The following is a 27705-nucleotide window of genomic DNA, read 5'->3' as shown; positions in this document are numbered from 1 at the left end:
GGTAGACGTCTGTTCCTTTCTCCTGACTGAGATAAGGGAAGTGTTAAGAGTCCCAAAGTATGTTTCTTAAAAACTAAAAAAAAAAAAAATTCTGCTCTAGTCTGTCATACCTTTATGCTCAAACGAGCCTTTAAATGTGGTATTTGAGAGGAACATATTATCATTCCTTGGAAGTAGTTCTGTGTGAATGAAATTGTGTATTCCGAATAATAAAAGTTTGGCTTGCGCTGTGACAGCCTAGCTGTTCTTGAGCAATAAAATGTTTGCTTCTGTGGATGAGATTGACAACAAAGCAAGAAGACGACAACCTGTTGTTTGGTAGCACTATGGGTGTTATTACACGTTTGGTTAGAAATTTTTGTTGAGCTATATAACTTTTTAATTGTAGGCTTTTATCATCCCATTCCTCCTCTATTGTCATCTTTCACTGATGAGTAGTTGCTAAGCTGGGTGTCTCCAGAGGACTTCTACAGAAGAGGAAATCTATGGTTTTAAAAAGATAAACTCCTAAAGCATCTAGAAAAGCTTCGCTAACACCAGGCTGTCTTTCAGTGTGTTAGGCAGATGATGCCTTTGGGATGTCATTTTTTGGATTGGTGGTGGATGTGATTATTTGATTCCAAAATGAATTACCAAAAGGAAAACAGCAGCGTTTTCCCATTCACAATATGCATTGAGTGCCACCCAAGACAAGCCAAATATAGTCTGAAAATTGTGTTTATCAGGTATAGATTTTTTTTTTTTGTTAGGAAAATAAAATACATAATGACGTAAATTGTTTTCCTGAATTGTTAGTAGTGGAATGTTAGTAAAAAAAAGGTGGATTTTTATAGACATGTGGTGATGAAGAGAGCAAGAGCAGCAGTTAACTGAGAAATCCAGAGATGCAACAATGCGCTTAAGTGGCAACTTGGGTTTTAACGATTAGACTGTAGGCAGACTTCTGAAGAGGGGAACTGCTGATGCCCTAAGATGGAGAGAAGTTGCTGTAGAAACTGGACTGTATACAGTAGGAGTTGTAGCATAAATGTGCATTCTATGACTGGTTCAAGGATTAGGTGCTGTTTTTGTAATAGTGTATAAAACACACTAATGATCTAAGTGCTGGGTAACACATCACAGTACTGGGAATGTAATCTGAATTACTTCTAATTAAACTATCCATAAATAGCAGTATCAAGTACTAAAATATTTCAATTAAAAATGCTCCTTGTGTTTGGATAAAGTTCTAAAGCTGTCAAATCATTGATCAATGATTCTGTTTGCTAACCCTTGATTTCCAGGATCATAATTTATTGAAAGGGCTCATCTGCCTTCTGTCTTTTTAGCAATGAACCAGTTTCATATTTCTAAAGCATAAAATTGATTTTTATGTTATTATTTACAGCATTGAGGTTTTGTAGTGAGACTGATTTATCCCTTCCTTTATTGTGAGAGTGTTCTTAAAATCTCATCTCTCCCTCTCTTTTTTCCCCCCTCTCCTGGCTCTTCAACTCTGCAAAAGTTTGGGTTTGATGACAAAACAAGACTTGTAGACAAAGTAAGACTGAACTGGCAATATGAAGAGGCCAAGAAAAGGTAATTAAAGATAAATTTGTTGGCTTTTATTTTTACTCTTGTGATTAAAGTTTTTAAAGTAGAACTGGAACCAGCCTCCTAGCTGAAATGTCTTTAGGAAGACTGATTTGCTTACTATTGAGTAGTTCACAGATAATAAAAGCTTAGGTAAACATAAGACTTTATCATAAGATTATTCTATTTGTTTGCAGAGATAAAGCTAAATGTCAGCCCTGTTCTGCACTTGTATAAACACAAAATTGCAGTAGTTTAATTGAATTGTTTTACATTTTTTTTCTCCTTCTTTTCAAACCTCAATATATAACAGTCTTTAGATTTACACTTATCAGCATGTTCTGTCAGTACATTCAGAGCTTTCCGTACCTGTGTTCTAAGTTCAGTGTAGAGAAGTCGTGAACTCAGTCTGAAGAGAGAATGCAGAACTTCCTGTGAGATAAATGAAGATGTTCAGAGCTGAACAAAAGGGTACATAAAACATAAGTGTTGAGATTGGGGGGGAAAAAAGACACCACCATCTAATAAAAAGGGAAAAAATATTTCTTGAAATAGATTAATTCTTCACTATGTCTTCCAATCTAATTATTGCTGTTCATAAGTATTTCTGTTGTGAAGGTCAGTCTTGCAGTGTTTTTTCATGGTTTTGTAACAGTATTCTATTCTTATTTAGTACTATTTAAAAAATACTATCTACTAGTACAGTTTAGTGGGTCCTCATTTAACCTCATTGCTTTCAAACTCTTTGCCACATATTCAGAACAATAGTAGAGTACAGATGATGACTTTAACACAGTAATTTTATGCACTTATGACTATTTTAATTTGTGTTGATAGAACGTTCTCCTATTAAAATTGACTGACACTTAAAAGATTCTGTGTAGTTAACTTTGAAAAACCTTAGTTTTTAAAATTTTTTTAAGTTAGGATTTTTCTTTTTTCTTTTCAACTTTGTCTGTTTTGCCAGTTTTTTTACATCTCTCGGAACACAGGTTAAAAAAAACCCAATACTTTTGCCTCACTTTTTCCATATTGTGGTGACTTTTTCTTTGGGGGAAACTGTAATGCTGTCATATGTCTTGGCAGGGATTGGAAGCTTTATAGGCAATTCGCCATTTTGTTGTTCTTGGAAAATTTACCCACATTTAGACGCAATACAGGCTTTCAAAAAAACTGAATTGCTGCAAGCATGTTAGAGATACAGCTAAATCTTCAGGATTTGTTACTGGAATGAAAGTCTTCATTGTAAAATACTGCATGTGAATACCAGTGACTTTTACCTAATAAAGGTTAAATAATTGGGCAAAAAAAGGGCAAAACAAAAAACCCATCAGTGTCCTGTTTCGCAACAGGCTTAACACTTAGCTTTTAATAGTGCAGGGATAATTTAGGGATTCATGACAGTTGCTGAAAGGAGGAGGATAGAATTTAGTCTCATACTGTTTAGTTTCTGGTGCTGTGAAGATTATATTAAATATTTTTAGTTCGTTTTTTTGACATACCTTTTCTATGTGTTTTTCAAAACAATTCTCTGCTTGTGTGTTACGGCAGGAAAAAGATGGGGGGTTTTTTGGTGTGATTTTTTTTTTTTTTTTCTTTTTTAAGTTAACAGAAGCATTTCTCAGCTGGAAATGCCAAACTCTTGTTTATGCATGGAATGCAGTATTTCTGAACATCACAAGTGAGCTGAGGTTTGATGTTAATTACGTGTAGAAAATCCAGGTAACTAACCTTCCAACTTGAAAACAGTGATTGCAGTAAGGGTAGTTTTGCTGTTGTGGGATAGCAGCTCTGTCAATGGCTCGTTATTTAGCAAAAGCATGTTAGTTGCTTTAAAATAGTAGCCTTATTCTGCCCAGTATGTTGTACGGAAGTAATCAGCTTTCAGCTTTTGAGTGGAACTGCACAAAGCTCATTGCCCCTACCAGTTATCTCTGTGGTTGCATTCTTCATTTATCATGCATTCCTTCCCCTTAGCTTGCTGGCATTTCTGTAGGGCTTTTGTCTCTACTAAATATCTTTGTGTTCGTTCTCCCTTGGCTGGTGAAATATCTACTGTTACTGCACAGTGTGGGTGAGGGAATGTGCTGCGATGGATTAAAATCTACAAAGTAGAAAATTAAAATGCTACAGTATGTCACAACTGTAAAGCAGTATATTATGACTACTTGCTTGTCAAACGGGGTGTGGAAACATATAACAAATAAGTACAACAGAAAATCTGTCTTTATTTGCAACTTTTAATGGGATACTTTTAAAATACAGTATAGGAGAAAAGTATGTCTTTTGCCTTAAAGGAAAGCAGGAAAAAAGCTCCACAAACTGAAGGGTAGCATGTTGTGTTTTAGTCACTCCTGTGAATCTAGCCAGAAGATCATACAGCTGTAGATATGAGCAGAATATTTGCCATATGTAGTGAAGAAGTTTTTAAAAATAAAAATATGTTCTCTGTGTATGGTGTCTTAGCAAGCAAATGCAGTGTTGGGATTTCTGAATGAACTGTCTTGAGGAATTCGGGAGATGAAACCCAGTGTGATAGTAGAAAAGTTGGCTTATACTCCCAAATTACCTCTCCTCCCTCATAAAAGATAATTTGATTTTAATTCCTCTTTGAAAAATCTCTCTAATTACCAAGTGGTTTGGCGTGTGCATAGATTAAGACATTCACATAGATTTTTTTTTTTTTTTTTTTTGGTTCAGTTTCCCACTGGAAGGAAGTTGGATGATTTGCAATTTAATTTTTCCCGTGGGTGGGTTCTGATATCTTCAGCACACTGGGGGAGCCGTCCTCTCTCCTGTGTCTGATCCAGGCTCTGGGAGGAGGCATGTAAATTCTACTTTTTAACTCGCCAGTCATGCTGAAGAGAGGCTCAATCACTTTTCTGCTCTTTACTCTTCACTGTTCTCCTCCCCGCCATTATTTTTAAATAAACTATACCTTATTTCAGTGAAATTTCTTCTCAGATCTGTCCGTGTGGCCCTCTAGAGAAGCAGGAGGGAGGGAGGATGGTCTTTTTGAACAGACAGCCCCAAGCTGCCTGGATAAATACAGTTTTTAGTTTCAGTTGCTATTTCAGTGAGACCACCTCTCATGAAAGCATTTGCACACTGGAAAGTGTATCCCTGGAGCACTTTTCTCAATAGACTGTTTCACAGAAAGAGAAATCAAAAGCAAATTGTTTTTCTTTGATAACTCTTTAAGTTGTGCAGATCAGTATAATGGCTACATGAAGTATATTAGCAAATGATCATGAAATGTCATTGCTGCAGTGTCTCATATCCTGAGAATTGTATTAATCGATAGATGAAAAATGATGCCACCAACGAGAAGCACCAAAATTTTTTACTGTAATTTGTTTACTTTTTTTAATAATCCACTCTGATGGTAGCTGACTTTAATGAACTAATACATCCAAACATCTTCAACCAGTTTATCTAATTTGGGTGCAAAAGCAGTAATTTATTTATGCCTTCTGTAAAACTGAATTCAAAGATGTTATTTTTCAGTTCAATTGTTGAAATTGTACAGTGGCTGTCAACAGATTTATTTTAGCCTTGAAAAAGCTTCCTCCTCAGCTATGCTTAATATTTCCACATTCCCTTTAAGAATGCTACTTCACTCTTTTCAGTATAGTTGCTGAATAGTTACTTTGTTGCAGACTTGTCTCATTATCAAAATTAATTTTCACTTGGGCTTTTAAAAGTACTAGCACAAGAAGAAATAGGTCAGTGCATTTTGTGCTTGTACTGACAAAAATACATGCTGGTTGGATATTGATAGCAACATTCCAGTACTGATACCATAACATATTCAAGTATTTTCCTGTTAAAATTTGACTGGGGCAGGCAGGTTTAAAGATTTAATTGCCCAGTTTCTAGTGAAATTCAGTGGATTTGTAAGCTTTATTCTGCTAAACTAATCTGAAAATCTGATTTAGGGATGAAATAATTTGTCTGATATCACATAAATATCTGGCTTAGGCATGTCAGCTAAACCTAAATCTCCCAGTTCTTAAAAATAAAAATTTTTCTTTGAGTTATAAAGGGAGCTGAGATATGCTCTTGAACTGTCTTTAAAGTTTTCGTTATACCAATTTACCTGTAAATAGGGGAAAATACTGATTCCTCTCCTCCATTGATTTTAGCAGGCTTTGCAATTTTCCTAAAGGTGAATACCTAATTTTATCTGCAAAATGCCATGAACTCTCAAGATTTCATGAGTGTCTTTAGCCAATTTAAGACCTTTTTGTTATTGAGTCTGGCTGCCAGGAAGGCTGGATATTCTACAGAGCGTACTCGTGTAGTCCGCCAAAGCCACAGTGGCACATACTTGCAGGAACAGCCAAAGTAGACACAGTGGAGAAATTTTGTGAGCATTTGGCTGAGTTCCCCAGCTTCTTGTTCTTTCCATTTCTTTCTTCCCCTTTCTCTAGCCTTGCCCTCTTCGGATATAAATCATAATCCACTCTTGAGGGCCCATAAATACCAGAAATTACCAAGTTCTTGCACCCTTTGTTATGTGTCTTCAGTCCCACAGCCACCTCTGGGTGGGTATTGCATGTGGGAGAAGTTCTCTGTTACCTGAAATGGTAGATGACTGGGTCCAATTATAAGCCCATTCGAAGCTTAAGCAAAAGAGTGAGCTGGACTGATTTATGTTGATCATCTCCGGATGCTTGTGTGACCTTAGCCACCGTTCTCCTCCAAATCGTAACTGTGGATTTTTTTCTTTATTTTATCCCCACCAGTCTGCCCATTCCGCAGGTAACAAAGGCCTCAGCTGTAGAGTGGTGTGATACGTAACCCAAAAGTCTAGGCATTTAAACGTAGGGGGATATTGTTTTGTTTTTTTTTTTTTTTTTCCCTTGGAAGAATTAAACAAAGTAAATTCAAAGAACTTGTTTAAGCTAGAAAGTCTAGAGCTTGTAGGTTAAAAAGTGCCAGTTGTAGGATACTCATAATTTGTCCCTTTTATGAGCGTGGGTTAGGACCTTTGTATTCCTTCAGAGTATTTCCCTCTTAAAGACGCCTGCCTTGTTCATAATCTGGGTCATGGTCTAAACATGTGGCTAATTGTAAATCAGACTCTTTCATCTCACAAAAAGTGATTTTTACTTTAGTCTCACTTCTCATGGTAAATTTTAATAAATAACCTCTTCTAAACTGAAATGTTACCGAGCTCAGCAGTATAATTTCATTAGTGCTGGGTTCGGAGAGCAGCCTTTAAGATGAGGTTCTAGATGCTAACAAAATCTTTTAGGTTCCCCAGATATTTCCAATGATGGAAGGATTGCCCTATTTTGCCTAGGAGGGTCTGTGTAGACATATAATGATTCAGACATGCTGTAAATTCTGAAAATATATGCTTTTTTGCCCCAATGATGTAGTTTGTGTAGTAAACCACTGGCAGTATGGAACTCCACCCTCATCCTATGTCTACAGTACCTTGGGCTGGGCATCATTCTAGCTGCATTAATATGGCCGTTTCAGGGAAAATCTGCCATTTTGAATCAGTGTTTACTTAAATCAGCAGGTTAAACCCTTGTCATCCCATCTCTGCCCCTCCTGCTTTTCTGCTTAACAGGACCTGTTATGTTCATCTCCATTTGAAATTTTGAAATACTGAAATAAGCAGCAAGCTGGTCTGCCTACCTAGGAAACCAGTCATTTGATACCACCTACTCGAGCATGGAATGCAGGCTCCTCAGCACTTGTTATGCAAGGATGGGAATGGGCAAAATGCCTGGAATGTTGATGGTTCAAAATTAACTGTTTTTTCCCCAAGAATATGTTAAATTGCTATATCAGTAGGGATCTCAGTATCTGGCATTAGGCCAGATAAAAGTACTCTTTTACACTTAAGAAGTAGTATCTTAAAATACCCAGTAGGAAGGAAAAATGTGTTTGAAAAACAGAGGCTTCGTAAAGGATTCTGAATATCTCTTTTTGGTTTGTTTTTTTTTTTTTTTCCATTTAAATTGCAATCTATGTCAGTCATTAATTTATTTAAGTGGGTGTTTAAGGTAGGTGAATATATGCACTGAGTCGGAAAATGCAAAACAGCCACTTTTTTGTAACATACCAGCAGTGAGAATAGGTATAAAATCTGGCATGGACAAGCACAGTGAAATTGCTTATTTATGCATTTATTGCGTTTGAGAAGAAGAGCTTGTCTTGGGAGAAGACAAATTGCAATTATGGAACATGTTTAAGATGATTTTTATTATGTTTTTAGGAGAACTGAATGTGAATATGACTCCTCAGATATTTTTCTTAGGTTTGAATGAGAGAGACCATAAAAGGTTTTCTAGACATGATGTTTTCTAGATGTTTTCTAGACATGAAGATAAATTTAAAAAAAATTATCACTGGTAGCTTTCTGTAACAACTTGCCATACAAAGGGAGTCCCTCAGTGGAATGCAAGCAAAAAAATTTCCTGAAAACTTTGGATCATTTGGAGGAAATGCAGGTTGCAGAAAACTGGCTTACTGGTCCTCCCAACAAATTCCTTTGTTATGTAGCACTTTGTGAGTGCTTTTTCTTTGCTTAAAGGGAAAACGTAGAGATAAGAAGAGCTAGCTGAAATGCTAAGAGCATCAAGGAATCAAAATAAACACCTAATCAGATTTTGGAACTCTTCAATGATACAAACCTTGTCCACAGCAGTACTTTTCCCTTTAATAACAGTATAATTAAGTTACTGTATAAAACTTCCTCCTTTCAAAGCATCACCATAACAGAAAATGAGAGGGGCAAAAACAAACTTTAAACTGGAATGTCATACACAAAGGGAGTTACGTGCTCTCAGCAACCTCAAGAGTCTAAATTAAAATCTCTTGTTTAAGGGTGGTATTTTACTCTACAAGCCGAGCTGATTCCGTGGTTAACCTTCCCCGCTTGCCTGCTGGTACTTCTCTCTCCCTTGTTGCCTGTGTTAGCGTTTATTTGCTCCTATGATCAGCTTCTTTAACCAGCTCACCCTGTATTAGAAAAATAGCTAATAATTGTGAGTGTTAAAATGAAGGAGAGAGTCGGTCCCTCAGCTATCTTATAAAGCAACCCAGAGATTTCACCAGACATCTCATCTTCTTTCATCCACAAGCTGTGTGAGAGCTTGTGAACATGATCACTCAAATATATTGCCAGGGCTCATCAGATTAACACTTGCTTGCCAAGCTATGATAGCCCAATTGTACCTGAGTTCTGTAATCCTGTTGAAAGGACCTTGAGCTCCAATTTGTTTCATTTGGCACCGAACCCTTGAAAATCAAGCTGTATACACCTCCAGGAGTGTTTACTGAATCTTTAAAACCGTAGCAGTCTGGGTAGGGGAGAGAAGGGATCCTGAATCTACTTCCTCCTCCTGGCCCTGATGCATGGTCGATGGGGCGAGGTGTTCTTCAGGAAGCTGCATCTGGAATTCATGCACAATAGCTGAGGCATGAAATATGTAGACTATACGTATCGATTCACAATGGCGCTTTCAGTAGCTATTGGCAGGAAGTTGGTTGTTAATGCAAGGAGGAGGAAATGGTATTGAGGGGCTTGATAAAGTATTCTGCTTTAGACTAAAATGTAACATAATCTCCAAGGTCTTTACTTGCTGTAAATGAAATCTAAGGGGGGAAAATATTTTTGACAAAACTCACAGTAAAATTCCTATCCATATATGAATACAGTCATTGCAAAATGACTTATATTGATATTTTATTTCCCTTCCCCTGATAATAAGATGGCCAAATACTTTCCAGATGTCAGTATGAAATAAACATTGCATGTGGTTTTGATTTTAGATGGGGAAAACCTTGCCTTTGTCATGTCTATGCCTTCTCTTTTATTTTTAAACACATCACACTGAGGATCATCTGTTTGTTTGTTATGTGCTTTTACCTTGCTTTGTTTGTTATTTTCTTTTTTCTTACCAAATATTTTGGAAAAAAAGATTAACTTATGAAAAGAATCAATGCATATCCCGCTCTTATGGCTGGCTTTAAATGTGCTTTTATTTATTTATTTATTTAAAGGGTGATAATCTTTTATGGTGCACTGAACTTTCAATCCTACCATTTCAAAGTGAAGATGAAACTGAGGTGTACGACTGCATAACTGTTGTACAGTTCTTTAGTTTCAAATGTTCAAAAATCAGAAAGGTAGATTTTCTCTTACTTACTTCTCACTTTAACTGTAGCATTCTAAAGTTGTCTAAATTGCCCATTTTAAGGCAAGCATAAATACCTAGCAGTAAAAGGGTGATTTCCCCGTTATGCTTATCTACCTTTTGATTTTGCCAAAAGAAACATTTATGAAATTTCTAGCTTTAGCGTTCTTTGTAATATTTATAAGAGTTCAAAATCTGTTTTTAGCAGAACAGTTTCTTAAAATGTCAACTGTGGAACAATTCTTAAACTGTTGTTTTGTGTAGTGGGTTAGCATATTGATACAGGAAACTACTTTTGGCTATAAAGCCTACTACAAAAAAAAATCAAATTAGCTATTTAATTGTTTGATTTGATGATCAAATATGGACCCATATAAAGCCACCTGTGGTTTGCAGCCAGTAAGTCTTTTTTCCAGACCTTTTATTTTTTTTATTTTTTTTTTTTTTTACTGACAGCTTATATATTCTTAAAGTTTTGTCATTGGTCAGGACTGCCTAATATTTTCAGCCCTTGAACCATTCATCTACTGAGGTGGGACGCGAATATATGGACCTATTGTCACTAGATGAGCATTCCCCCTTCATCGCCTTCAACTTTGCACTGCACTTTTGAAATCCCAAGTTAAGATCTGATAGTGGAAGAATGAGGAACGAAAGGATGTTCAACTTCATCTGTACAGGCAGCAAACTCAAGAGCTCCAAAATATGAATTGGTTTATTACAAAATGAGAAAGCTGTGAAGGCAGAAATTGTCTGTGTGATAGATAAACGCCTTGCAGTTCTTATACAATTACACGCTTAGGAGCACTTACAGTTCTTTGATGTTTTAAAAATACACAAAAAAAACCTCAAAACCACCCCATAAACAAATCATCCTTCCAAACTCCTCTAAATTTTCTTGTTTCAAAATTTAGTAGAAAAAAGCCACAGAAGTCAAAGGGCTGCACCTTTTGGTATTTTTCCTCTTAATTATCGTCATCTTTATTTCTTCTGAGTTTTGAAACATATTTGTCCTCTTTTAAAGAGTTTCGAATATACAACAGCAGCTGGCCTTGCTAGACAACGAATCTTGGCCAGGAATGGCTGAAGCGGACAGGGACCGTCTTCAGCTCATCAAAGAGAAGGAGGCTCTTCTTCAGGAGCTACAGCTCATCAGTCAGCAGAGACGATCCCCAGAAGACATTGCACGTTTGGAAGAAGAAAAAAGACGCTTGGAGGATGAAATTCAACGGGCTAGAGCAACATCTGCTCATGGGGCCACTGAAAGGTTTGGGAACTTAAATCGTTTTCTTATGTACTGTAAGATCCAAATAGGTAGTTTCAGAAGGAAGAGTAGGGAATTTCACTGTGGCTAAGAAACAAAAAAATAATATGTTAGTAGAGTAATTCGGTTTAAAAAAAGGAAGAGACTGCTCCTGATTGCCATTTCATTCTGTCTGTCTGGAAGTTTTCTTGAAGGGAAGTTAGACTGACGTTGACTAGTTCTCCTTTCATTTGTCTAAAAAGTTTGAATAGGAAGAAGAGATCAGAATAGAGTCACTAAAGATGCTTTGAAAAAGTCTGAGTGATACTGTCTGATAATAGAGACCTGGATGGTGAAAGATTTTTCTGTTGTTTTGCAGTAGTGTAATATTAATCTCTAAAAGCATCAGAACAAAGATCCTTTCCGATATTTGGTTTCTACCTTATAACAGGAAAGTTAAATGATTAGTTTTTTACTGCCTTTTGTATACAGTTTTTCCTCTTATTTTGCAATTTCAGCAGTGGGAGCACATCCCAACATCTGAGATTTAGAAAACATAGTAAATGGAGTAATTCTTGAAAAATTAAATGTCAAGTTATATGTCAAAACAAACAACCCCAAGAACATATTAATGGAAACACTGTGTTTATTTCAAAGTTGCCCAGTTCTTCCTGTAGCCAAAGAAATGGACAAAACCTGTTAACCTCTTCTTGTTACCATAGACTGCTTCTAGTGAAAGTGAGAAAGTACTTGTTTCCCACACTTGCTTCTCTTAAATAGTGGTAAAAAGCTAGGTTTGACACTTGAGGAAAACTATATGAACCAGCTTTAGTGTGATCAGTGTAAAGGTTAATATTTACATAATTAAGACACTTTTAAAATATCTGGAAGTGCCTTCCATGTACAAATCTTGAGAACTTCAGTTCCTTTGAAAAGGCTTACTTCAGACAGTAAGTTCAGGCAATAAATAGAAAATTCACAGCCAACGTACAGTCCAATGTTAGATATTTTGCAATTATTGCAATATTGTTACATTGGCTTTCCAGCTTAAACTGACAGAAAAGGGAGTTCACTTTACACTGCAGTGTAGTAAGTTTTATTTGTTGGTTTTGGGCTCTTATGTTAGGTAGAGCATACTATGTTGGCAAGAAAACCAAGCTATTTTTCCATGTAGTTCATGCTGTGGAAACCAGCGTTCCAATGTGACACTTGATATTTCAAATGCTAGCAAAAAGTTGAGTAGAAGTTAGAATAATATTGAAGGGCGCTCTATTTTTGTATAACAAATTGGAGGAAAGCTTAACTATTAGTAGCCCTAATTTACTTATTTGTTTGTTTTAGGATCAGGAATAACCAAAGCCATTCCTAGATCTGCTTTTCTATTTCCACTTTCTCCTAATCATGAAATACAAAGAAGTTTTCTTTTTAAATAATAACCACTTCTGTTACTGAGTTTAAACTCACTGAGTTATGTGCAGATCAGAACTAACTTAAAATCTGTATGACAGAGGTGGGGGTTTTTTTGGGGGTGTTTTTTGGCTTTTGTTTTTTTAAGATTGGTTGGCAGCCGTAGTTGGAGGCATCTCTTGCTCTTTAGTGTAGGGACCTACCTTACAGCATTGATTACTGTGGAGTTGTAGGTTCCTATGTTTGTTTTTTAAAGTAGATGGTGTGGGTACCTCTTCTTTCCCCTGCAAGCTTTTTGAATCAGTTAAGTTTCTTGCATCCATTTGTCTTTTTTTTTTTTTTAGTTCCTGCGGGTAGTGCCTTTATCATGTGAGTTTACACAGCTGAGCTTCAGCCTTCCTTGCACCACTTGGTTAACTTGGTCTGGGGTCCACAGAAGCAGGAAAAGAGCTTCAGCGCTGCACACGCTTGGGTGTGCAGCTTCTGCCCGGTGGTTGCAATGAAGGGAGCCTCCCTGGAGGGTGGTGGGGTTGCTGGAGTCTAGCGCTACAGCTCCTTGCCAGCATATGAATTGATGAAGTTGGAGGCCAAAGAAGTTGAGAGATTTATGTTTTTACTGCTAACAAAAACATATTTTTTTCGTGTCTTAACTATCCAACGTTTATTGAAACTAATGCTGCCATTTTGTATTATGTAGAAGGGCTCCTCTTTTTTTTTGTTGATTTTTTTTTTTTTTTTATCCTGTCCTTTAACATGTGAATTCTAACAGCTGTCTTTGCAGTTGAGAAAGGTCTGAAGCCCTCAAATACATTTCAACTGCTTTCTCCAAACTGTCTGTCAGAATCCCAATTTCCAGCCAACTTCTGAGTGCAGGGCTGGAACTTCCCTGGACATGCAAATGTACAACACAAAACAGATTACAATCTCAATTTCATTTTGAAGTTCAGTGATTAAGCTTGGAAAAACAAACCACCGGGAATACTTACAATTCTGAATTCCAGAAAAGAATAAATGCGATATCAATAGATAAAAGCTGTTCTTTGAAGTTTTAATAATCTCAAAATACAGAATTTAAGATATCTTATAGGTGTTTGAGACTGACAACATTATAGATACATTGTGGCAGTTCAGCTGTTTGTTGTTAGAATGGATAAAAAGTAAGTTGTGGTGAGAGATTTTTGTCATACCTTAGCATTCAAAATGCTGTGTCACCTGCTTAAATATAATGATACATAAATGTACTTGAAACACCTAGTATTAGAACGTGAAGTTGAGTTTTATGGTTACTGCTTAACAGAAGTTCTCCAAAAATTTTCTTTCTGTCTTTGAAATTTGACAGCTTGGATAATAGAGCTATTTGGAATATTTTTTTCCTGCCAAGGCAACGGAAGTCATAGTAGTTCTCTGTATTTTACTGGCACAATCAGGTTGATGCAAGGGAGAAAACATCTTGTTGTAGAGCCTGGTGGTTTTACCTCGCACTTTTAATGACTTCACTAATTGCTGTAATGTATTTTCAATGTCATGACTCTTACATCGTGCTCAATTACTTTTCTTGTCTGGGAATTTTGCTGGAGTCTTGGTTCTTGTGTTCTTGCTGGAATTTCCATTGCTGCGTAAATTAAAACTTTGCATTAAATGGGGAAACTTATTTTTATATTCCAAACTGCAATGCAGTGATACTTTTCTGTACTTGGAAAGGTCCTAGCACTTCTTGAGCACTGCTGTAATGAAGAAAAATAGTAATATGTATCTATTTAATTATAGGATACTGTTACAGGAAAAGAGAAATTGTTTGCTTATGCAACTAGAAGAAGCTACACGTTTAACCTCGTATTTACACTCCCAGTTAAAAAGGTGAGTTATGTAAAACCAGCAGATTTCGAGGTTTCACTGCAGCAGAGAAGACTATTAATAATCTATTTTACCTTTTAATACTTTAAGTATGTGTGCCAAGTAAATTAATTTTTTTACCAAATTTATACAATTTGGTGTATGGGAAGTGATGATTTGGATGGAGTTTTATAAATAGCATTAGTGATGGCTATTTGGGCTAGATTATTATGTGTATTTGGGGAGTTTTATAAGTTATCTTATTTTCTGAAAAGAAGATGTACTTAAAATGTAATCTTGTTACAATTTTACTTGCATGAAGATAAAATTCGTTTGAGTTCTGTGAGGTTTAATATTCTGATACCTTCTCCAAAGGAGGGGTTTTTGATCCCTGGTGAGATGACAAAATTTTGCCATTTAAATATGAGAATGTGCTAAGACCCACACAGAAGCCCAGAGTGTTTTGCATATTCACACTCGCAGCTGCCTTTTTTGATGCAGCTCTTGGGGATTCCTCAGCTCAACACCACACCAACATCAAAAGCTCAGTTCCCTGCTGTGTCTCACTTCATCTCTCGCCGTCACTTATATTCTTGTCTCCCTAACTGTCTGAGAGTGGTAAGAGGAACTGGAATAGGATTTGTCTGAAAGCGTTTTTTACTTTACACTGAAAAAAACCTGTGACGGTGAGGCTTACATGGCGCTTGTTAGGACTTTCCAAATCCCTTCTCACTTCTTCTCCCTGATATGTTTATGACCCATCATTAATGTAAATTGAGGCTGGATCATGGTAATCTACCCTTCCTGGCTTTATATTGAGTCCACTGATCCGAATCCTGCTCTGGCCTCTTTTCTGCCAAATTATGGCTGCTTACATACTGGAGGAAAGAGTAGGTTTGTCCTGTTGGACCCTTTGTTGGCAGGCACGTGATTCTGATTTGGTTGTCACTTACACTGTTCCAGTCATGGTTGTGCTTGAGACCAGGGCAAGAGACACGAGCTAGATCTTAAAATGCCAAATCATCTCTCTGTGTCACTGTGCTGAATACATGTAAAATTGCTTTTGTAGTGTTGATTGATGTTTTTATGTCTGCACTGGTGTTTCTGATTATAGTTGAAAGGGCCTTTTTTGTTTTCTCTTTCTTTGCCTGCCATAGTCTGTCGGCTAGCACCCTCACGATGTCCTCTGGCAGCAGCAGGGGATCCCTGGCCTCCAGTCGAGGATCCTTGGCCTCCAGCAGAGGCTCCCTCAGCTCGGTCAGCTTTACGGACATCTATGGCCTTCCACAGTATGACAAATCAGACAGCATTACAGACTACGGGCAGCATTTACGCTTTGACATAATTCCCTTCGAGTCTCTCACAAAGGATGTGCCATATGCTGACCCTATTGGACACTCAAATTTCAATAAGCAGCGGAGGTCTCTGGATACCCCGCAGTCCCTGGCGTCCCTGTCATCACGGTCCTCCTTGTCATCATTGTCCCCTCCAAGCTCGCCTCTGGACACCCCGTTTCTCTCTGCATCTCGAGATTCTCCCTTGGCTCAGATGTCAGAAGGTTTTGAGGAGATGGCAAGCATAGGAGCCCTGGAAATGCTCAGGGCTCAGACCACAGCATTGGGTGACGATGAGACACAAGGAACGAGCTCATCTCAGACATCCACTTACCCCGTGGACAGTGAAGGGCTGCGAGAAATGGGACCACAGCTGACTGCTGTCCAAACTGGTGGAGGTGAGTTTCTGGACATGATTATTTTGTCAGATTATCACAGAAGACGTCACACAGACCTAAGCATACTAGCACAGTAGAGATTATTCCTCAGTTTGGCTTCTTTTACTTCCATCAGTTAAAAATTACATGGTAGATGTTAGCTGTCAAAAAAAAAAAAAAAAACAAAAAACAAAACAAAACCAAACCAAAACAAACAGAAAAACCCAAAGCTTCAGATTTAGGGCAAAGAGGTGAAAGAGTAGAGAAATTCTTGTAAATAAATCTTAAAATAGTGGTGAATTGGGTAGAAGAAGGGGAATGGAATATGGGCTTTCTTTGGAGTGTAGTGCATCAAGGAATAAATACTTTGGTCTTGGATCAGGAATTAGTGAAAACATACCTGGTTTAGTTAAGTCAGCTGTGCCCATGTTGCCATTATTCTGATAATTTAAAGCCACACAGACCCAGGAGAGGTAAGGAAAAAAACCAAACCACCCAAACGCAAAAACCAGGTATGAGGTGATGCTGCCAACAGCACTTGAAGGCTGGCTGACTCCATGCTGAATTCGTACATGCCCCAGAACAGGTTCCCATGTTAGAGTTCTGCGATGGAGCAGAATCCCCAGTGGCACACCAATGTTGAGTGTGTGGTGCATTGTGCTCACGAGTGCTTTGTCAGCCTGGGAGCATGTTTTGCTGGAGGTGTATGGGAAGCTAAGCATCCACTTCAGCGGTTGTCTCACAGAATCTGTGCTGTGTGGTCACAGAGGAGCGATGTGTGCAGTTACCACGGCACACATATTGTTGAGTTTTCTTTCCCTACTTGATTGTGAAGTTGATGGACTTGCTTTAGTTTGCATTGGTGCAAGCTTCTGAGGCACTACAGATGAAAAACATAAATCAGAAAGATCAAAAGAGGAAACAAACCTTTTTAAAAAAACAAAACAAACAAATAAATTAATAAACCTGAGCATACAGGCACATGAGAAATTTCTTTTCCTGTTTTAATCAAATGAAGAACTGCCGTTAAAACAAAAAAGAATATTCCTTCATGATGACATTTTTCTGTGTCGGCTTGCTTGTGTTACTAATAGAACTATGTCAATAGAGAAGGTCTTTTAGAGGATAGTTTTAATATTAAAGATTGTAATTCCTGTCCCATTTCTATATCCAAAATTCTCTGTTAGTAGTTGTGTAGAATGTTGCATTCAGGACGTACAACAGCAGGAGTAATTTGAAATACAACCAGAGAATGTGTCATAGTAGCCCACCAAAATCTCATTATCACCAAGTGATAATGAGAAGGAACATGGGCAGCATCTAAGGAAAAGCTTTTGACTTTTTAATTTTTAAATAGAAAGTGTCACTACTGTGCTGAAAAGCCTGTATTGTTCAAACAGCGTTTGAGTCTAGACTTACCTACTTTCCCTAATGCACTAGCATTGCCAGGAGATACTGCTGCAGAATTTACGTTTACTAGATGTAAACATTTCTAGTGCCCATATTGCAGCATTCAGACCAAAATAAACAGAATTCCAGAGACAAGCATGTAAGCTTATGCTTAAATTCGTGCCATGAAGAGGCTTCCTGAGGCTTTCTTTAAACCTCAGATCAGACCACAGCATGTCTTCACTCATTGTGGTAAGTGAAACTATGTTAGTAGTTCATTTATAGCTCGTATGTGTTTCCTAGAAGTGAAGGCATGGTCTGAGGGCCTGGGGAGTGATAGGATGAGTGAGGGTCAAGTTCCCGCTTTGGTTTTAGCTTTTCTCCGTTCTCTGTCACACTTTTACACGTTTCTCTGAAAGCCCCTGGCAGAACATGTCTGTGCTACCTGCTGTCACTGCTGCGGTGTCCAGCTCAAGCTCCTAGTCCGGGGGTTACAACTGTCCTCTGTGTACAACAGAGTGCTTTGTGATGCTTTTTGAGGAAAAATGTAGGGTTAAAAGTTAGCCAGGCTGTATTTTATTTTTTTTAAATATTTGAATTTGAAAACAATCGCTTAAGAGAAATTTGTTTAACCTTTCTGAATTTTGGCTGGAGTCATGACTACTTTGATCTCCACACTCACTAGCTGGTGGGTTTGCAGTTATAATGCAGTTGTTTGCAAGCAGCAGTTGGAAGTTTCAAAATTATTTTGGTTTTGTACTCTTTTCTTGACGAATTTGATGGAGCATCAAGCTTGTATGTCACATTTTGGGACCCCCCAGATGTTGGGGGAGTTTTGGTTTTCCCTAAGGTACGGCAGTGTGCTTTGCTACTGCCACCCAATGGTCTGGTAGCATAACGCGACACTGGAAAACCAGCAAGTATCAACTCAGACAAATCTTTTGACTGTTCCTTCACTAGACAAAACATGGGGTAATCTTTGCAAATTCAGGGGGGCGGGAGGTTTAACACTGAATAAGCTACACATACTTTGCACTGAAGCAGCACCTGAGCAAGTTCAAGGAGTTCTTCAGGAACTGCAGTTTTGATGTTCCGTTGCTGATCTGTTCTTTTATTGTTCTGCATCTGTTTCAGGGACATACTGTGAAATATGCTAGCATGTGTGAATGAAGGAAATATGCCTGAGAGGTTAAATCCATCATATTTATAAAGTTGGGAGTGGGAGGAAACATGTTAGTGAAGATATTAAAGCCCAATATTTTATTATCTCTTTCTCTTTATCCTAAAATAATCTTTCAAGTGCTAAGTTTCCTTTAATGCCGAAGTAATTTGTTGTTTGCAAAATATTGTCATCGATCTAAAAGATGATTTATCATTGTGTGCTCTTCATTTTGTCTTGTTTCTCATGCGGCACAACAGAAAAATTCCCTGTAAGTGAACCTGAAATTACTTATTGTGCTCTTTTTGCCTGTAATTCCCAGTGTGTTTTTCTGTGTGAAGTGTTGGTTGGTTTGGGTTTTTTTTTTTGAGTTGCATGTGAAGAAACAGGAGATTTTGCTACATTTGGTTTTGTTTGATATTGTGCTGTATCTGTTTAATCATTATGGCATACTTAATCTTTGCTATGTCAACTAAACAATATCTTCATGGCTGTAGTTAAATTTCTGGAAAAAGTGTTCTGTGAGCTTCAGCTTTATTATATCATAGTAATGCCTGACAGCATCATGGTAGGTGAGGTCTGTTTGTGTCTCTGATTTAGTCTTTATGAGAGTGTTTGGCTCTTCTTAGTGCATTTTGAGCTGATGTGCAGTATTTGTAGTCTCTTAAGTATGTGAAACATGTTAGATTTATTTATGTATTTTTTTTAGCTAATGAAATCTTGGACAGCAGAATTTCCTTTGAAGTTCACTTTTTCAGCTAATGACACCTGAGAATATTCTTTTAATCAGGGCTGTCTTATTTTATCAAGCTGTGGCACCCAGTAGTTCTGGAAATTCATATATATTGTTCACTGATTCTTTTAGTTAAATAAGAAAATGAAAGGTAATTGCCTGTCTTAAACTTCATTTTTAAACAATTTTTTAGCTGCTGGCATTGGAAGGTCTGTAACCCGTGCTAAACCTTGTTCTGTTTAAACCAAAATCTGATGTCACTTTCTTCTTGACCAATTTTTCCTGCTGACTTTTTTATTTCTCTAGTCAAGGGCATGTTTTGGTGTTTGCATCCCTCCCAAGTTCTCTGGGATTGTCCAGATGTTATCAGATGCTTCCATGGCCCGCAGGCAGCAGGCAAATCATTGTCAAGTTACAACATTGTTGTAACATGTCAGTTATTTTCATGATGATATATTGGTGCTTCAGACCAATTTTTCCTTCCAGACGAATTGGGAACATGAACCTCCAAAGGAGAGAGCCCATGAGGTCTTTCGTCTCCTACATCTATACAGTGTTCACATAGAAGGGTGAGCCAAAGGCTTATTTACAAAAAGTGTAACTTGTTGAAATTAGTACAGAAATTATAGAGGCATTTTTGTATAAAAATTGTACACTTTGAAGTTCATCCTTCTTCCAGTGATGTAAAATTATTGGGAAATTTTGGTACGAAAAAATGTCCCTACAGACTGCTAGTTTTTAGTTCTGTATACTCAGTCACAGCACTCCCAGAGTTGGGCTCACTAAATTAAAAGGTCTTAAAAATGAAATAAAACAAAACAAAGTGAAACAAACCCACCCCTTTGTACAAGTGGTACGGAAGAGAGCGCAGTTCAAACACAGTCTCTTTGCTTTCTGTGAGCTACCTAGGACTTGGTTCTCATTTGCGGTGAGGATGAAATGTGTTATACTGCACCATGATGTGTGATGGACAGTAAAGATGGAATGCCGTATTCCGGGGGGAAAAAGGGCAGTTCTTTATCCAGGCACAGAGACAAATGCAGATTGCTATGTCCCTGGTCAGCAGATAAATTCACTGCACAGCTGAACGTGTCTTAATTTTGCATTGAATTTGGAGGGGAAGTCCATAGGGCTACTTATGGATCCAAAAGGACAGAGCACTGCACTGGCTCTATCCAGTTTATGGACATCTTTTCTGGTTTTTGAGATGTTCTGGGACAAAACCAGAGAATTTTACCTCCAAACAGGACCCTGCGTTTTTTTGGAGTGTCTTTTAGGATTTTGTGCTGTTGGTGCCCTCGTAAAAGGAAGGTACCTCAGGCCAGTGCAGGACTGCTGTGCTCAGTGCATCCTGTCTGCCAGTATCACAGTCGGTTAAAGCTAACCTTAGACAGACACTTTTATTGACAGCAGCAGTGTAGTTGTGTTAATTTGTTTTTTTTTTTTAGTCAAGCTTCAAGTCCTGATGTCCTGTCCTGGTGGTGCTTGGACAGGAGGTGAGATGGGTCCCATGCAGAGGGGTGGCTCAATTGTACCTCGGCTGGGCTCTGCAGGTAGAGCTCAGGCTGTTGGCTGGCGCTCTGCTGAAGGAAACTTACTGTTTCGGTACCAGCCTTTTATGTTTGATGCCTTAAAATATCACGTAACAGAGATACTTAACGACTGTTGCTTACTTTGCGCAAGGTATATTTTATCCTTAGTTAGGGGTACTAAGCAGTACACGTCAGCTGATGCTTGCCTCTTGGGTGATGTGCACTGTGCTACTGTCACTCCAAATGGTGTCTGCTGAAACTGGGAATACTTCCATGCTCTCCGTTTTCAGTTTCTGAGCATGGGTAGAAGCAAGTAAGATTCTTTCCCCACCTCTGAAATGGCACCTCTTTACCATTGCTTTTCTGCTTTGAGGACAGTCATTGAGGCTTAAGCAAAAGGGGGGAAAGTTGGCAAAAGTTCTTCACTGTGCAGTGAAGCAACTGCACTTCCACAAGTCTGTTTAATGGTTCTCTCTAGGATGTGAAAGAAAACAACCTCATGTTACAAGCTGTCACTGAAGTGTCGAAACCTTACCTATGCAATTCTTGAGCGTTACTGCTTGTGCACGTACTTTAAAGGATTGGTAGCTGCTATACCTACTTGCCTGTGCAAAACCTGATGTGTAACATCATTTTTTGTTGATACACTTACAACATGAAAAATATTTGCTGAGTCGCTAGTTATGGTGTTGCTAGGTGATTCAGGAAGGGGTGGAAGAGGTGGTTGAATACTGATGCTTCCTCCCCCAGTCAGTTTTCAAAGTAATTCATCAAGAATTTGGAAAAACAGTGGTCTGAGTGAGTTGGAAAGCTCTGGTTCTTTTTGATAATGCCTCTCAGACTGTAAATAAAAGCTGCTGTTATGTGATGGTATAAACAGTATGCTTTGAGACTTTGTATGAGGAAACAAATGAGAACAAAACCTCACATTGTGTTATCAGATAACTTCTTAAAAGAATTAGTCTCTGTGTTTGTTTTCAGCCTATTGTATATTCAGTAGGTAAATCTTAAAAGTTTAGGATATCATGTGTACGTATATTGAATTAATGTAAGTCTTCCTTCAGGAGGGATTATTCTACCAGAAAAGCATTTAATAACAGTGCAATTGGTTTACACTTAGTCTTGTCAGAGAGAAATTAGCCACAAACTTCCTTCCTTAATTCTCCCGCAGAAAACTTCCAGTCAATTGTATTCTAGTTTTTTAACTTAAAGTTAGATGAAAAAGCAATGAACTGTGTTTGTGCCAACTGTTTTGCCACTAGTTCTGATACAATAAGTGTTTCTTGTTTAATTTTTAAGAGGTTGCCTTGAGCTGATGTTGTCTTCATTTTTTTCTCCGTGACAGCTGTAACTCTACGAGGAGACAGTGGTAGAAGATCGGAGAGGAGAGCCAGGCGAGTTTCAGCATGTCTCTCAGATCATTCACTGGCTAGTGACAGTGGCGTGTTTGAAGCTTTAAGCAAAAGGTCAGGTGTATAAATGCATAATAAGCTGGAAATATTCCTGTTCTACCACATGGTCCAAAAGAATTAGTTGTAAATTTCTGAATAGGCTTTCAAAATTGCTAATTCTTACGTAAGAGTAGTAGATTGCATGTTTTAAAGGAAATAAGCTTTTTACATGCAGTTCCACTGTCATCTTCATGAGTGCCAAGACCCTTTTGCTTTATTCTCTAACATTTTAACACCATATGCTTTTCCCTTGAGATAGTTTTTTCTCAGCTTTTTAGTCATAAATCAGTAATTTTATTTCAGTCATCTGTAACAAAATAAAATTATTCAGTGTGACTTACAATTCTGAGTAGCGTGTGATAAAAGTATAACTGCAAGGAAGAAATACATGAACTGCTGAAAATCTAAAAATGTGTCGCTTGACCAAGTGATTGAAGTGTGGGTGAAGCTATGATTACTTTATACAATTGTTTTAACACAATAAAGAGTAACTGGGAAGAAGATCAGGTTGTGAGGATGCTAAAGAGAAATAGGAGGCAGAATAAATACTAAAATAAACTAAATATTTTGAAAGAGGTATTCTAAAATCTCAATTTTTAAAATTGTGAATTACTACTTTTTTGTGGTTTTAAATCTCAGTTCCTTCTATAGTACCAGTCCCTCCTGTACTGTCAAACAATTGCTTATATCCACAAATCACAAAAGAAATGTTCATTTCATCATGTTTTAACATCTTAAGTCAGCATGTAGTTTACAGTACTTTCTGTTCCTGCAGGAATGAAGATCTGGAAGAGCCTGTTTATGGTGATGCCAGTAATGAAGAACCACAAATACATGTTGGATTTCTGTGAGTAGAGTTACTCTTCTTTCTCTGAGTCAACTCAGCAGGAGTTGCTCACTAGTTTTCTTGGGTTTGTTTTTTAACTTTATTATAAACTTAACTGCAGTGAATAGTTTTAAGAAGTTTCTGAACTGAAAGCTAAAGTTTAGTGAATGTACAGGTTAGTCATGTGCTACTTTGTGCTGGGGATATGCCTTAACCACAGTTCATTCAGTGTCCTTTCAATGCTGGCTGATAAAGGGACCTTGATTACTTCTTTCAGTAGCATTTATTTTCATTGTTTGGGCCATTAGTGTGAGTATGGATATAGGGATATGTCTCTGTGAGTGAGATCCTTTTTATACCATATAAAGAAGGATTACCTTAGGAAAGTCACAACTGAAGAGACACAAATACAAATACAGATCTCAGATATAGCTTTGAAATCCTGTGTTTAGGGCATGCTAGTGTTAGTAGTGGGAGTAGCTTGGGGAAGGGCGGATAATAGCAGTGCAAGGCAGGGTGTTGTATCTCAGACAGCCCTCCAGAATCATCTCTACCCCTTGGAAAGTTAATTCACAAGCCTAGGAGTTCTCAAATCTCAATCAGGTTGTTAGTTCCATTTCAAAATTCATGCTGATGTGAAAGAGTAGAGATTTTTTGTTTATTTTCATTAACATTAACCCATGAAAATAATGCAGGCTGATTTTTCTAATATAACTGCTAGGTTGTTACACATGCACGCGCACACACACAAATGGTGTAACTATTTAAACTAAGGAATGTATTCTATAAAATGTTCACCATCAAGAGTCACAGTAGGGAATACTATTCTTTTCAAATTGGATAATGTTTAATTCTCTTAGTTCTGATAACTTGGTTACTGTAGCTAATATTACTAATCATGCTCTATTACCTGTGTGAGATCTGTAATTGCTTTTGATTTGTATAAGAGATTTGTTTAACAGCAAAATGTGCTTTTACATTCTTTAAGTCTTTTTAGTCTTTCGTCTCTGTCTCTTCAGCAAAGTATTGATGCTTGGTGACTAATAAAAGAAATTTGTTTTCCAGGCATGACAGTGGAAGTGAATGTCTGTTAGTCCATGTACTACAGCTGAAGAACTTTACTACCCTAGTTGTTAAAGAAAACTGCAAAATGTAAGCTTAAATTGCACCTAAAGTCTGATCATTGCTTGTTTTGTGCCACAATCATAAATATCATACATTTATTTGCTTTCATGCAAAATTAAGCCATTTTTGGAGGAGATGGTATGTCTTAGCTTACAAGAGGGAAGGGTTAATTTTATGGACACAAAGTGTCCCTTGTATAGAATCTCTGTCATAACGGTCAGGTATTTAGCATAGTCTGTAATGACCCGTGTTGCTACATGTTTATTATGTACAGGAAAGTTTGTTCAAAAACATCAAAGTAATGCTTCCATCACCCCATGCCTTCTGGCCAAAAAGCTGTGTACATTATTTGCAGTATTCCAGAAATATTATTTCCTGTACAGCTTATCTGTGATGTATCCCAGAATAAGCTTGGTGTAATTTTCTGAAATTCCTATTGTTGCGTCTATATTGATCAGTAAGAAGAGATACCTTGCCCTTTATCTTAAGAAAAAAAAACAAACAAACAAACAAACAAAAAAAAAAAACCACCGACAAAAACCCAAACCAACACACAACCAACAACAACAAAAAAAGTCTAGCCGGGACACTTGCAGATTTTTATGGCCATAACAGCTCTCCTTGAATATAGAATCATAGAATTGTCTAGGTTGGAAGAGACCCTTGGGATCATCGAGTCCAACCATCTACCCTGCTCTACAAAGTTCTCCCCTATACCATATCCCCCAACACCACATCTAAATGGCTCTTAAACACATCCAGGGATGGTGACTCAACCACCTCCCTGGGCAGCCTATTCCAATGCCCGACCACTATCGGTGGAACAACTTTTGAAGAGAATTTTAACACAAGATGGGAATCAGTACAAACAATTTAATTTTTTTAACCTCTGGCAGCCCATGCTACTTTTTCAAATTCCATCTTGCATTATATAGGACACTGCTTAGTTTATTCTAATTAATGTTTCTTAAATAATGGCAATGTTGACATAAAACACAGTTTTATCTAGTGGTATGTGTCTTAACATATTTTAAAGAAATTTGACACGTGAAAATTGTTGATCTTTATCTCTGGGAGAGGTTGTTTGAAAACTGTGGTGGAAAATGGAGATGCGATAACACTGTTGTATTGTAAAACAAGTCATTCTGTGAGAGTTGTTAAATTGACATACATCTCAGAGAATGAGTTGATCTTTGGTGAGAACACTTGATCTTGCTAATCCTGCAAAACCTCTAGTGGAAATTCTTCATATGGGTCAGTGCATCAGTGTTGGGCTTTTGCTTTTTCAATCTGAGTGCAAGGGCACGCAATAAGGAAAAAAACATGATTACTGAGTAGTACTAAACTATGTTGCCTTGTGATTAGAAAAAGAAACTGGTGTCATCTGAAGAAAGTAGCCTCACTAAGGGGGGGAAAAAAAAAAAACCAACAAAAAACTCCAGGGAGTTTCTTGGACATTGTCATTGAGGCAATCGGGCATCTAAGTGACTCTTAAAAAGGCAGTTCTGTTCCCCATCCTACTCAGTTAACTACTTGGACTGGAATCAAGAAATTGCATGGCTGCGGGGTAAACCAATGCATTTGATTGAAAAAGAAGCCTATCTTACCAAAACCAGAATAAACTGGCTAAAAGCTCAATAAACTCCTCCATGCAACTGTACGTTCATTGATTCAGTTGCTGGGGCCAGTGGGGAGGAGACGTCCTGCAGCAGCCAGGGAGCTGAGTCAGTTTGCTCCCTTTCTACAGCTGTTACGCTTCACACATTACAGCACTGCAGTTCCACCGTAGTGAGCTCTCCAGTTGTCCTCTAACCATTTATTTGCCCATCAGTGTCAACCTCTCTGATGGTGGCAGAAGAGTTCCTTGTGCAGGAGCCTTTTTATTTGGCTAGAAAACTTATCTAGGTTAAAATGCTTGCCTAATCTGGTTCACAACACAGTTGCATGAAGCTGTTTGCTGGCACAAGGGAAGGTATGGCAAAAAATAGGATATTGCAGGGGCTGGACAATCAGTCAGGAGAGAGAGAACATAGGAACACTTCTCTAAGTAGACCTGCTGCCTTCTGTCAGATTAAAATGATTGTGGACTTTGATTTTGGCTTGGAGTCTCAAATGAGATGGTACCAGGTATTTTAAATTGTTTTTTAAGATGGCAGGTGGATGCAATGTTCACAGGGGTTTTTGCCATCCTTTTGGGCTGAGTTTCTTGTGGGAGGAGAGGTATGTTTAGTGGGTAGGTGGAAGGAAGAAATGGATCAGTGACACTTACGGGGCAATTCAGTTGCATGTGTTTCCATTTGAAATATCATAGCATAGCACCTGGCCTCCAGCTGTTGCTGCTCAGGAAAGCTGTAGCTCTCCCATAGATCCTATGTCATATTTTCTAGCCACATGTAGATGCCTTGGATACCTCAGGGCATCTCAAGTGCCACTTGGTGCCTCCGCTTCAGCACCAAGTGTAAAAAAACCCATTGTTTTAGTTAGAAAAAGATAGCGTTTCTAAATCAGCTTTGCAGTACTTCTGTGTTAGGAATATAAAGTAAATTCCTGCAATGAGGAGATTCCAGAGCAGATTCTTGGTGTTGAAGTTACACTGATGTTTTTGCTTAGCTTGATTTTGAGAAATGCAAAATAGCTTCCTTTGTCTGAATTGTGCTGTTTGTCTATTTTGCTGTTCCCAGTCATGTGAGAGTTTATTTGCCACCACTTGAGTCAGGCACACCAACCACTTACTGCTCTAGAGCTTTGGAATTCCAAACTCCGTTAATATTTAATGAAGTTTTCCGAATCCCCGTGCATTCAAGTGTTTTGAAATTAAAATCACTGCAGCTGTATATCTGTTCAGTTGACCATCAGCAGCAAGAAGAACTATTGGTAAGTGGTCCTTTTTATTAAAAGCCCTGTGGTATGGGAAACTAAAGTTACTTGAGGAGTAATTTCCAAGATTAAAAAGAGAAAGTGAAGACTTTCTTTTTTGCATAAGAAGGGCTGATAGAGCTATATGTTTGTGTGTCTGTTTGTTCACATATGTAAGTATGATTCTGTTAATAAAAAAAGGTGTGATTTTTTTAAAAAAAGTTGAAATATGTACATTTTAGGTTACATAAAGTCTTGGAAATAATTAGTAAAATTAGCAGAGGTGGAGAATTGGGGCGTTTTAAGCAGTATTGAAAGTAATGTTATCTGTACTGTTACTTATGTTACATTGCAGTTGCATGTTGAAAATTGATACGAGGTTTACATTCATTGCTATGGGATTTGGTAGATAAGGAGTTAATTTTTTATTTAATGCATTTCTAACAAATGTCTGCTTTGGGGAAAGTTGAAAAATCTGCCATTGCTAAATTTTGGTGCAAGAGGGAAAGCATTGTGTAAAAATTAAACTTTTCCCCAAAGGCTACATCTTACAGCTTTTAGACTACAGTGTGCTCAAGACTTCTGTTCCTGCATGGCACTGTGACATGTACATGCTGAACCAGTGTCAGTAAAATAGTCTCTTAATAAAGTGATAACAAATATAAACCCCTTGTTGCTATTAAACAGTGATCAAAGAAGATTACGATTA

General features: G+C 37.7%; 1 protein-coding gene across 2 annotated transcripts in view; it reads left to right on the top strand.

Moving 5' to 3' along the window:
- WWC3 (WWC family member 3) overlaps window positions 1–27705 on the top strand; it is a 103065-nt gene that overhangs the window by 63248 nt on the left and 12112 nt on the right. For both annotated transcript variants that reach the window (XM_074168390.1, XM_074168480.1), the window contains exons 8-15: window positions 1505–1578; window positions 10756–10998; window positions 14149–14238; window positions 15372–15946; window positions 22084–22204; window positions 22965–23036; window positions 24081–24167; window positions 26822–27014. In XM_074168390.1, coding sequence (XP_074024491.1) covers window positions 1505–1578; window positions 10756–10998; window positions 14149–14238; window positions 15372–15946; window positions 22084–22204; window positions 22965–23036; window positions 24081–24167; window positions 26822–27014 — 1455 coding nt within the window. The remainder of the gene's footprint in view (window positions 1–1504; window positions 1579–10755; window positions 10999–14148; window positions 14239–15371; window positions 15947–22083; window positions 22205–22964; window positions 23037–24080; window positions 24168–26821; window positions 27015–27705) is intronic.

The sequence above is a fragment of the Numenius arquata genome, chromosome 1 (genome assembly GCF_964106895.1).
Source record: "Numenius arquata chromosome 1, bNumArq3.hap1.1, whole genome shotgun sequence".
Taxonomy (NCBI): domain Eukaryota; kingdom Metazoa; phylum Chordata; class Aves; order Charadriiformes; family Scolopacidae; genus Numenius; species Numenius arquata.
The sequence above is the reverse complement of the archived record's forward strand: the minus strand, read 5'-3'. Positions and strand labels throughout refer to the sequence as shown.